Raw genomic sequence first — 12,407 nt, 5'->3', positions numbered from 1 at the left:
CCTTTTTATGCTCCCAGGCATTTTAATTTTCTTAACCATTTTAATCTTTTAATCCGTATTTTTAATTTTTGTCGTATTGTGTTTTTGTAGTGTTTTTTGTTGTTTGTTTGTATATGTTTTTATGATTTTTATTATGATATATTGTATTTTATCTTGTTTGTTCACCGCCCTGAGAGCTATTCGGCTAAGGGCATTATATAAATTGAAATAATAAATAAATAAATAAATAAATAAATAAATAAATAAATAAATAAATAAATAAATAAATAAATGTGATATCCCCATAGCAGAAATTTTATCTTGAGGAAAAAGTATTTGCAATAGATGAGTAATATCTGCACATTTATTGATGGGGACAAAAGAATCAGTGAGAAGGACCCATACATAAAATAAACTTTGCTGCTTCAATATGACTAGTAAGTACTTTCTGCTATTTGGGGTACATTAATAACAATTCCCAATCTTCTTAAAATTATTTTTATTTATTTATTATTTGATTTGTATCCCGCCCTTCCTCCCAGCAGGAGCCCAGGGCGGCAAACAGAAACTCTAAAAACACTCTAAAACATCATAAAAAGACCTTAAAATACATTAAAACAAAACAATGTTAAAAACATTTTAAAAAAGCTTTAAAAACATCTTTTTTTTAAAAAAGTGTTAAAAACATATTATTAAAGAAAACATATTAAAAGCAATTCTAACACAGACGCAGACTGGGATAGGTCTCAACTTAAAAGGCTTGTTGAAAGAGGAAAGGCTTCAAAAGGCCCCGAAAAGATAACAGAGATGGCGCCTGCCTAATATTTAAGGGTAGGGAATTCCAGAGGGTAGGTGCCACCACAGTAAAGGTCTGTTTTCTATCTTGTGCGGAACAGACCTCCTGATAAGTTGGTATCTGCTGGAGGCCCTCACCTGCAGAGCGCAGTGATCGACTGGGTATATAAGGAGTAAGACGGTCTTTCAGGTATCCTGGTCCCGAGCTGTATAGGGCTTTGTACACCAAAACTAGAACCTTGAACTTGGCCCGGTAGCAAATGGGCAGCCAGTGCAATTCTTTTAGCAGTGGGGTGACATGTTGGCGATACCCTGCCCCAGTGAGAAGTCTCGCTGCTGCATTTTGCACCAGCTGCAGCTTCCGGACCAAACTCAAGGGCAGCTCCACATAGAGCGCATTACAGTAATCCAGCCTGGAGGTTACCAGTGCGTGGACAATAGTGGTCAGGCTATCCCGGTCCAGAAACGGCCTGTCTTATCAGCTGAAGCTGGTAAAAGGCATTCCCAGCCAAGGAGGTCACCTGGGCCTCTAGCAACAAAGATGGATCCAGGAGCACCCCCAGACTATGGACCTACTCTTTCAGAGGGAGTACGACCCCATCCAAAGCAGGTAACTGACCAATTATCCAAACTCGGGAACCACCAACCCACAGGGCCTCCGTCTTGCTAGGATTCAGACTCAGTTTATTGGCCCTAATCCAGCCCACCACCCAGTCCAGGCAGCGGTCCAGGGCTTGCACAGCCTCTCCCAATTCAGATGTTACAGAGAAATAGAGCTGAGTATCATCAGCATACTGCTGACACCTTGCCCCAAAGCTCCTGATGACTGCTCCCAAGGGCTTCATATAGATGTTAAACAGCATGGCAGACAAGCTGGCACCCTGTGGCACCCCACAGCACAACTGCCAGGGGGCCGAAAGACAGTCACCCAATGCTATTCTCTGACAGCAACACTGGAGATAGGATTGGAACCACTGTAAAACAGTTCCTCCAATACCCATCTCATCAAGTCGGTCCAGAAGGATACCATGGTCAATGGTATCAAAAACCGCTGAGAGATCAAGTAAGAATAACAGGGTCGCACTCCCCTTGTCCTTCTCCCGATAAAGGTCATCCATCAGGGCAACCAAGGCCAATTCAGTCCCATAACCAGGCCTGAACCTAGACTGGGATGGGTCCAGATTTTCATCCAAGAGTGCTTGCAATTGCTGTGCCACAACCCTCTTAATCACTTTCCCTAAAAAGGGGGTATTTGAAACCAGTCGGTAGTTGTCACAAATCAATGGGTCCAGGGTGGGCTTTTTCAGGAGAGATGGGATCACTGCCTCTTTCAGGGCAGCTGGAACCACTCCCTCCCGCAATGATGCGTTGACCACACTCTGGATCCACTTGGTGAAACCCCATCAGCAAGCTTTAATAAGCCAAGAAGGGCAAGGGTGGAGAGGACACGTTGCTGGCCGCATCATCACAAGCACCTATGGGGGTACTGTTAATTAATACACATCTCTTTTCAACAATCATAACCAAAGACGGTTCTTTGAAACTGCTGCAGTCCAAACCCAAATGTCTAAAATGGAAGTAAGTTTAGATCCATGAGTGCTATTGTAAGAAATGTGTACCTTTTCATTAATGTTCACATGGGTAGAGGCAGGGCAAAATGTTTCACTCTCACCTTTCTTTGGTACAATTCCTCAGGAGTTGTGGATCTCAGGTTTACAAGACGGTAATTTTTTATAATAGTGCGTGGACGTTTCCTTGGAGGAGCAAACCGCTCCATTTCAGTCACAAAATACAAGCCTTGCTTCACGTAGCCAAAATAGCGGGCCTTGGCAGAAGTTTCATCATCTGAATCAGAGTCATCTTCTCCTTCATCTTCATCACCAGGTCTGCTATCCAAGTGCAATCTCTTTGGAGCCAACTTCACTTCACACTACAAGGAAAGCAATTCTTACTAAACAGCACAATGTATCACACTTAAGTCTGTCAGGCTTCGGGACACAAAGAGGCAATAAGCCACCACAATTCTCTGTGCTGCTGGGAGCAAAAAAACAGCACCAGAAAATGAATTTCCTCTCAAGCATTCGGCAGCAGCTACAGACAGAGCCAAATTATTAGCCTGGATGGACCATTAGCAGCACCCCAGTGTAGGTACATTCATAAAGCCTACAACATGTTTAACAAGTATATTTCATAAAATTAGTTTGTTCTCCTTTAGAACACCCTAGCAAATAATTAAGTAAAACTGACACTGTCATAGTATTCTTTTCAGTGCCAGGTTTTCATTTGTCAAGACTTTTGAAATTTACTCTATTGTCTCAGTCAGTTGGATAGGTTTTTTTGGTTTATTATTTCTTAGATTATGGCATTTTGAATTTTTAATGGTTGCTGTAATAGCGTATTGATATTTGAATTTTATGCAAACCACCTTGTAGTTCATGTTATGGATGAGGACAAGGTTTAGAAATCTTGAAAAGAAAGAAATTCTCTTTCTTTTATAAATACATACACACAGATACATTGGCATAGTCATATGGTCATGTAGAAGCATATGATACCTGCATGGAAATTGAATACAGGTTTTAAAGCAGGATTATTAGGGAAAAGATACATGGCATATTGTTGCAGTTCCATCATAATCTCTCACTGAACAACAACTAAAAGCACTTGAAATATTCTTATGTCGTTTCCCACTTTTCCCCCCAGACTTCAGCAGAAAACTAAATGGTACTATGTATGCTTAGAGGTGTTGCATCAGCCTCCCAAGACCTTCTCTCGGTCCCACCAGTCAAAACAGCTAAGCTGGTGCGGACCAGAGAGAGGGCATTTTCAATTGTGGCCCCCACACTATGGAACTCTCGGCCTTATGATCTCCGCCATGCCCCCTCCCTGACAGGCTTCCGCCGAGAACTGAAAACATGGTTTTTTAGGCAGGCATTCGAGACCTCTGTCTAATTTAGTTTAAATTTTTGTATGATGGGGGTAGGTTTGGATTGAGGTTACTTATTGTTGTTTTGTATTATATGTTATATTTTACTCTATGTTATATTTTAGTCTATGTACGCCGCCTAGAGTGGCCGTTAATTCGGCCAGATAGGCGGCCTAGAAATAAAATTTTATTATTATTATTATTATATAGACCCCATTTGCATTCTCAGTGGGGAGGGGAGCTAAAATTGTAAAACACAGGAAAAAAATAAACAGATTACCACTAGCACAACAGAACTTTCCCTTTCCCCCCACATCCTCCCCAAATCTGCTCCAGAGTGCTGGGGGAACACCTAGAACAGATTGGAGAGGGCAGGGGATATCCCATTGTGTTAGTGGCAATCCTTGTGCTGACAGCGCCCGGACTTAGCACTATGCTGGACACAAGCTGGAGACTGTCTAAAAGAAATGAACTTCAGGGCACTTAAAAAAAACAAAGAGAGGGAATAACTAAGTGGATAGTGGCTGGTGAAGATTTCTACCGATAGTGACCATGAAGAACACCCATCCCAAAAGAAAAGATAGGAAAAAGAAGGGGAAATATACACAAGAAAGAATGAGAATGCAGACTTGAGGAGGAAAATATAGAGACAGCCAACAAATATTAAGCAGAAGCTAAAGAAATCAGGTGGGTAGCAGAACACAACACAGGAACAAGTGTCTTAAGGTGAGGAGAGGGAAGGCTAACAGAGCATTCCTAGATATGTTTACTCAGAAGTAAACCTCAGGAAGTTTGCTGATAAGAGACTACAAGATTGCAGCATAAAACAACATGACAATAATCAAATAAGGATAAAGTAGGGGAATGAAGTATGGACAGAAAAAACTGAATTTAGCATTTTCTGACAACTTGATAATGAGACTCAGATAATGATGAAAAAGATATTTAGTTTGAATAGAAAGAGAAATAGTGACACTGATAATACACAAAGAAACAAAAAGAACAGGAATAAAGGAATCTGGAGGAAAAATAAAAACTCTAAAAGACCCAGTTCCAATAAACGCGCAGACAGCCATGAGGAAATTACAAGACAACAAGTTAAAGACTAACAAAAGAAGATACAAATCCATAAGCATAGACATGATATTTAATACAAAGGAGTCCCTCTAGGAGAAAAAGAGAAGATAAAGGGATGAAGATAAATAATTTAGAGTGGTACAGCAGTCTCATTCAGCAACAGCTTAGAATGGTTCTTCCACACAAAAATAAGTGCAAACAATGGCCAATTACAGTAGACTCCAGAAAAGATTTCATTGGTTCTTTCATATATACAACTACAATCCTTTGGGATTATTTGGGGGAAATAAAAAAATAGCTGAAGTCTGAATGATAGACATTCATTTCTCTCTCTCTGTTGCTATTGGTAGTGGTGGTGGTAGTAGTACCACCACCACCACCATTCTTTCAACCAGTAGCTCCCGGGGTGAGTCACAACAATATGAAATAAATTACTAAAAACAGTGTCAAACAAATTACATTCACAACTACAGAGGGTCCTAAAAATATCTCTCTCAAGTGTCAAAAGCCAGGGTGAAGAGGTGCGTTTTCAGCATATGACAAAAGGTGTACAGTGAAGGTGCCAGATGCATCTCAATGCTGAGGGAGTTCCACAACCTAAGGGCCACCACAGAGAATGAGCTCTCCTGGGCCACCACCACCCAAGCTTCTGAGGGCTGTGAAAGTACCAAGAGGGCCCCCTCTGCTGATCTTAACACTCAAGAAGGTCTGTAGGGAAGGAAGCGCTCTTTCAGATATTTGAGACCTAAGTTGCTTAGGGCTTTAAAAACAAGTGAGAGTACCTTAAATTGGTCCCAGAAACAAACTAGCAACCAATGCAAATATTTTAAAACAGATTATATCAGATCTAAATGGAACCCCAGCAAATAATGTGGCCATTGCATTTTGGACCAGTTGAACTTTCTGAGTCATCTTCAAGGGCAGCTGTGATGTTCCTGTAAGTTAGCATCTGTAAATATGGTAAGTGCGGGTCTATTGGGTGATGTATGGTAAATGACTGAGAGAGAAAGGGGGAGTACATGGGTGAGAAGCTGAAGTATGCTGGATGATGATTGGCTGAGTGGCTGGCTGGTTGAAGGTATAAATGGAGGTTTGTGAGTGATGAAGGGGGGAAGAGAGTTGGAGAGTCGGTTAGAGAGTTGGTTGGAGAGAGGTTGATGAGTTGGTTGGCAGAGTTCTGAGGGAAGTTTGGATTGGATTTGGCTGATATTTAAAGAGGATATATATGAACAGAAACATAAAGAGTAACCATATATGAAACCATACGCTTGTGAAACATTCCTAAAGTAATCTTGTTATTTCCTGTTATTAGTAAATAAATACTTATTTGGTTTACCAAAGGCCTGATCCTTGGCTGGGGAATATACAGACCAGAAGGGAGGGCAAGGTAATTACCAAGGCTGAACAGAAACAGTATCTAATGGTGGCAGAGGTGAAGGGAGGAATTGTAACAAGTCAAGTATCCAGAGCAACCCAGAGTTGTATGCTTTATATATAAAGACACAAGGGGGTTGGGAACAGCATAAGCACTCAGTCACAAAAGTAACCAGCTAGAGAGAGACTCAGGCAAAGTCTCTGGGAGTATTGGTTACAGGACATGGCTGGTGGTGCTGCCTAGCAGTGGGATCTAGTGAGATCTGTGCTAGAGCGGAGTGAGAAACCATATAAAGGACGGTCCGGACTGGTGGTGTCCCTGGTGGTGACTAGTGAAAGGCAGTAGCCACAAGCAGGTGGGAACCTGACAGAGAGAACCAGGGAAGGTCGTCACAGCAGCCCCACAGACAGCACATTGCAATCATCCAGTCTGGAAGGTACCAGAGCATGGAGTACAATGGCCAAGTCATGTCTGTCCAAAAGGGGCCATAGACGAAGCTGGAAAAGGTGGGAGACCAGGGTTCGAATCCCCACATAGCCATGAAGCTCACTGGGTGACCTTGGGCAAGTCACTGTCTCTCAGCCTCATGAAAACCCTATTCATAGGGTCATCATAAGTCGGAATCAACTTGAGGGCAGTACATTTGCATTTTATTTAGCCACTGAAGCCACCTGAGCCCCCACTGACACGGTTGATTCCAGGAGCATCCCCAAATTACGGATATGATCCTTCCAGGGGAGTACAACCCCATCCAGGACAGACCACCTCCCCACCTCCTCAAGAACTTGGGACACATAGCACCTGTCTTTTTAGGATTCAGCCTCAATTTATTGGGCCACATCCAGCCCATCACCACCTCCAAGCACAGGTCTAACACTTCAACTGCCTCTCCTGATTCAGATGGAACAGAGAGAGGACACACACACAAACACACTATTTAGCAACCATTCATAGGAAGACATCACTGCTCATTAAAAGACTTCTTTAAAATATCCACCAATCACTGAGTGAAGATTCTGACACTATTGACTCTTAATTTAATCCCCAAATACATAACTCATGCTAAAAGATTATTAAAAATTATGTTACACTTTCTCCATATTACTCATATTCTCCTGAAAGAAATTGCTTGTTCTCTGGTGTTTCATCAACTTCCTATGGTGTGTGTTTAAATTTGAGGTTCTAAAAGGATATAAATATAGGGGTGTTATGATAAAACTCTACTGCACATCCAAAGAATTGGGGGTCTAATTTAAGCAAATATTATGAAAGTCTCATTTATCTCATTTAACAAAACAATAGCTACTAAACTTTTATACAGTAGCTGAGATCAACAATGGGCTATTTAGTGTTTGTTGTTCATACCATCAGATGTTTTGAGTTCAAGGAAAAACTATTGGAGTCCATAATATGCCTTGAGAATTAACACAGAGTGGGGCAGTAAGATACCTTTCGATATAGTTGTGTCCCTTTACTATAGATCAATTTAATCAATTTATTTTTTCTAGTAAATTAAAATCACTGAACTGGTTTGGATGTCACAGTAAACCATGGCTTATTGTTATCAGGAATGAGCAACAGTGAACCTTGGGCTCATAAATTCCCAAGCACGGTTGTGAGGGGATTGGAAGACAATGCATCCATATTTTTTTATTAACTGGGGTTTATTGTTTCATCTGAATTCAACGAACCGTGGTAAATCTTATCTATAGTTTGATCCTTGTGCTCCCACACACAGCCACGTAGTTTCTCCCTTTATGTAGGCTGGCAAATAAGCCAAGTTAAATATAGTTTCCTGTTAAGCCTTAACTGTGAAATTATGGCTAACATCTTCAGAATAACCCAGGATATTACGCCAACTTCAAAGCATGGCTTCATATCCTGGCTTAGCCATAGTTTCCTAGTTCAAATGTAATGAGAAATTATAGTTAACTGAAGACTTCCTTGCTTGTATGCTCACTCAGGGACGAATAAAGGGCTGCATGGGGAGGCACAAGGTTAATTTGTACCATGGCTTATAAAGCAGAGCTATGATTGTCCTAACGTGGCCCACAGATTATGAAGATGGTTTGTTTCAAACAAACCATAGGTATGATTTACAACTGTTTGCTGGATTTCAATGTAATGCTAAACTTCAGCTAAACAAAAAAGGAAGCAAAAGCTTCCAATCATCTTCTCACAGCCACATCAAAGAAGACTAGAGAGGGAAGGAAGCAAACCCAAGGCTCGCTGTAGCTCCTTCCCATCACAATAAACCATGGCCTATTGTGGCATCCCAGCCATGATTATTACAGTATGAATTTGTATTGGACTTGAAATTGTTTTTCAATGTTTCTACATATGGATTTTTTTAAAAAAATTCTTGATGGTTTTACTGTGAAATTGGTTTGGGATAACTTTTTGGGAAGCAATTCATAAAAAGGAATCAAGTAAATAAATCTGAACAAGAACATTGTCAAATGCATCTCACTTTTTTATTCTAACAATTGAAATCTATATAAAATGCTTTCTTTTTTAGTAGTGTAGGAGAACTGCACGTTAGGGATATGACATATCACACATATAGAAACCAAACGTTTTAGGTTTTGCAAATGATTCCTACCTCCAAACTTAGAAATCCTCCATCGTGAGCAGAGGTGACCTGAGGGGAACTTTCAAACCATTCACAGGATTTCCCCAACAGGTTTTTCAAGGTCTTCACTGATGACACTGTCAAAGCACCCGAACAGCGAGCCAAAATGATGGCATTCTCTGACCACCAATTTATGTCTATCAGTGGGTAAAAAGATTCCTTATCTTGAGGGTGGGGGTGGAGAATGAAAAAAGCATTAGAATAAGATCTAGAGTAGATTCAATTATTTAATAAAAATTTGTTTGAGAGAGTCTGACTTTAATGACAACATATCAGCATTGCATAGTGCTTTGCTTCACTACAGTTTCATGATAGTATTTTAATTAAAGTTATATCTGGATTAGCTAAAGCAAATCTGAATAATTAACGATTCCAACAGACTTTTTAATGTAATTTTTTTAAAAAAATACTGCAGCTAAGTGTATTAGGCAGATCTACTCACACAAAAAAGGATGGGATTTTAAAAACTGATAGAGCGATATGGACTTAACGCTCCTCGGGCCACCTCTCTCTGGCAAATGATGAGAACATTATTCATGGAATCTAGATGAAGCTATATCAAGTGGTTACCATCTGGGAAAGATGTCACAACCTGGGAGGGGCAGGGGGGAAGAATCTATATGCCTTCTTTGAAATGGAATAAAATATCCATAAAGGTACAGAGTTAAAGTGATTTCTACTCTGTTATGCTGCTTATGTAGTTATGTTGTAGAATGATGTTGCTTGGAAAATATTTGGCAAGGTAAAGAACTACCTTCTTCTGTGTCTTAAGGACTCGCTTCGACATAGGTTCCTACTGGGAGGAAGAGCAGGGTATAAATCTAATAAATAAATAAATAATAAATAAATAATATTTTAGGGCAGGTAGTGTTTTCTACTGAGAGCTGGTGTGGTGCAATTGTTAGAGTGTTGGGCTACGCCCTGGGAGACCAGGGTTCGAATCCCCACACAGCCATGAAGCTCACTGGGTGACCCTGGGCCAGTCACTGCCTCTCAGCCTCAGAGGAAGGCAATGGTAAACCCCCTCTGAATACTGCTTACCATGAAAACCCTATTCATAGGGTCGCCCATAGGTCAGGATTGACTTGAAGGCAGTCCATTTCATTTTCAGTGCTTTATACATGGGCAATGTATTTCTGTTGTTGTTCAGATACATATATTGGGAGCAAATATGGTTCTTAAGAGATTTGGAGTTCAAGCCCTTGGACAGGTTGCCATGTCTTACTCTCAGTATCATTCCCTTCAATATCAAACTCATTGAGTACCTATTAAATCTCTGAATGGCTCAGACACAGAATACCTGAGGAATCTTTTCCTACCCACCACCTAAGTGCATAAGTAGTACAAACTGAAGTACCCTAGGATATGTGTGTGATACACAATGGAATCATGAAACATATGTCACTAATCCAAAACTGGATGAAGAGCATATTCTCACTTTACACATTATTCATGGAAATAGAAAGTGCATGTGCGAGTCACTCATGCATCCTCTGGTATGTTTCCCCAGAATGTACAAAGTGCCCCTAAAATGTACTATTCTAGCATTATAGAGAGCAACGTTCTAATGTTAGCCCTTAAAGTATTTTAAAACACATTTATTGAAGGTGCTGGATTAACATCATCGTGCTCATTCATTCTCTCTCTCTGTCTGTCTCTCCCCCCTCCCTCCCTCACACACACATATGCATGCACACGTGTAACTAGACTATGGCACCAACCTTTAATTTTCTTTCGTTTTTCAAGAGAAAGCCTCCATTCTGGTTTGATTTCATGATACGCTGGCTAAAAATAAAAAGAAGTGTTTCATATATATCAAAGTACAACAACTACCAACAAACAGTGTTTTATTACTTCTGATCTGAACTAGTGGAGCCTTCCTTTTGACAAGTTTCCTTATATTAGAAAGAACATTTAAAAGGTATTGTGGAATCAAGTGGAGAGGTATCACAGAATGGAGTATCACACAAAGTGGTATAGCAATCAGGCCTTTTTTCAGAATGATTTCTGTGCTATTAGAACACGTAACAATTTGCAGGCATAATAAAGCCTGACCAACCAATTTACATTGTCAGAACGATGATCCAAGTGTAACATTTTGGGATCTAATTTCAGAGAAAGTTAAAAGCCTGGATTCTTATGTGATTCTCAATGAGCAGTCCTGAATTGCCCAAACTGTTTGCTCTTGAACCACAGTTTCAATAAAACAAAACATTGCTAGAATGCAATAAATATATAAAAGAGGCCTATACAACTCCCAACAAAATTTATATTGTAATTTGAATTATCTGTTACAACAACATTAGAGATGTAATAGCACTCTCTTTTTTCTTCAAGTGCCCCCACAAGTCATTTCACAAGAATTATGCCATCTACTTGTATAGGTGGAATAAGCATTGAGCTATTTATGAGCCATGTATTATTGGGAACCAATTCTAAGCCTCCTGCTATAAAGACTATGGAAGGTAAGACTGATATGATTCAACAGACATGTCCAGAGAATGGCTTTGGGAGAGTATTATTTGGCCCTCTGGTGCTTACACTATGGAGCTCCACAGGGTGTCATGCTGTCCCCAGCACTATACAACATCTCGATCAATGGTTCCCAAACGTTTTACCCCCACAGACCATTTGAAAATTGCTGAGGGCCTTGGCAGACCACTTGATGATTTTTCTGTCTACTGTAGCAATTGTAATGTGCTGTGCTAGATGCTGTGTAATTTTTAATTGTATTTTTACAGGCACCCCACGAGCCAATAGTGGTTTACTGACCACGGTTTGGGAACCCCTAATCTATATGAAGCCATTGGGACTGGCCATGAGGAGTTTTGAAACGAAGAATCATCAGTATGATGATGATACCCAGCATTATTTCTCCATTACACCTGAGTCAGGAGAGGTTGTGCAAGCCCTGGACCAGTGCCTGGATGCAGTGGTGGACTGGATGTGGACCAACAAGCTTAGCTTGAATCCTAGAAAGACAGAAGGCTTGTGGGTGGGTGGGTGGCTTTCCAAGTCCAGGAGATAGATGAATTGCCTGTTCTGGACGGGGCTGCACTCCCTCTGAAGAAGCACGTTCACAACTTGGAGATACTTGTGATGTCCCTGCATGTAGATATTACTGTAAATATGGTAAGTGCAGGTTTTGTAGGGTGAATGTGGTAAGTAGAGTGAGTGAGAGGGGGGAGTACATGGGCTAGAATGCTGGAGAATGTTGTATTGTGATTGGCTGGGCGTTTGAGTGGCTGAAGGTATAAATGAGAGGATGACAGTTGAGAAAGAGTTCTGTTGATTGTTGTGGGTTGGAGTTGGTTGTGGGTTGGATTATATTTGCCTGGTATTAAGGCAGATTACATATGACTGGAAACACAAAGAGTGACCCTATATGAAACCATACGCTTGTTAAATATACCTTAAGTAATCTTGTTATTTCCTGGTGTTTATAAATAAATATTTTCTTAGTTTACCAAAGGCCTGATCCTTGGCTGGGGCTTTCACAGACCATAGGGGTAGGCAGGGTATTTACCAAGGTGGAGAAACAGTATCAAATGGTGGCAGCGGTGAAGAGATAGTGTATCATCAAGTATCCAGGGCAACCCAGGGCTGTATGCTTTATAGACAAA

At 40.6% G+C, this 12,407-nt stretch overlaps 1 protein-coding gene across 2 annotated transcripts in view; it reads right to left on the bottom strand.

The window, feature by feature from the left end:
* Nucleotides 1-12,407, bottom strand: part of NBAS (NBAS subunit of NRZ tethering complex) — a 297,038-nt gene that overhangs the window by 240,691 nt on the left and 43,940 nt on the right. For both annotated transcript variants that reach the window (XM_061622739.1, XM_061622740.1), the window contains exons 13-15: nucleotides 10,506-10,569; nucleotides 8,755-8,948; nucleotides 2,447-2,704 (exon numbers count right to left, since the gene is read on the bottom strand). In XM_061622739.1, the coding sequence (XP_061478723.1) occupies nucleotides 2,447-2,704; nucleotides 8,755-8,948; nucleotides 10,506-10,569 (516 nt within the window). The remainder of the gene's footprint in view (nucleotides 1-2,446; nucleotides 2,705-8,754; nucleotides 8,949-10,505; nucleotides 10,570-12,407) is intronic.

Source organism: Rhineura floridana, chromosome 4, assembly GCF_030035675.1.
Source record: "Rhineura floridana isolate rRhiFlo1 chromosome 4, rRhiFlo1.hap2, whole genome shotgun sequence".
In the NCBI taxonomy this organism is placed as follows: domain Eukaryota; kingdom Metazoa; phylum Chordata; class Lepidosauria; order Squamata; family Rhineuridae; genus Rhineura; species Rhineura floridana.
This window is presented reverse-complemented; position numbering and strand designations above follow the sequence as displayed.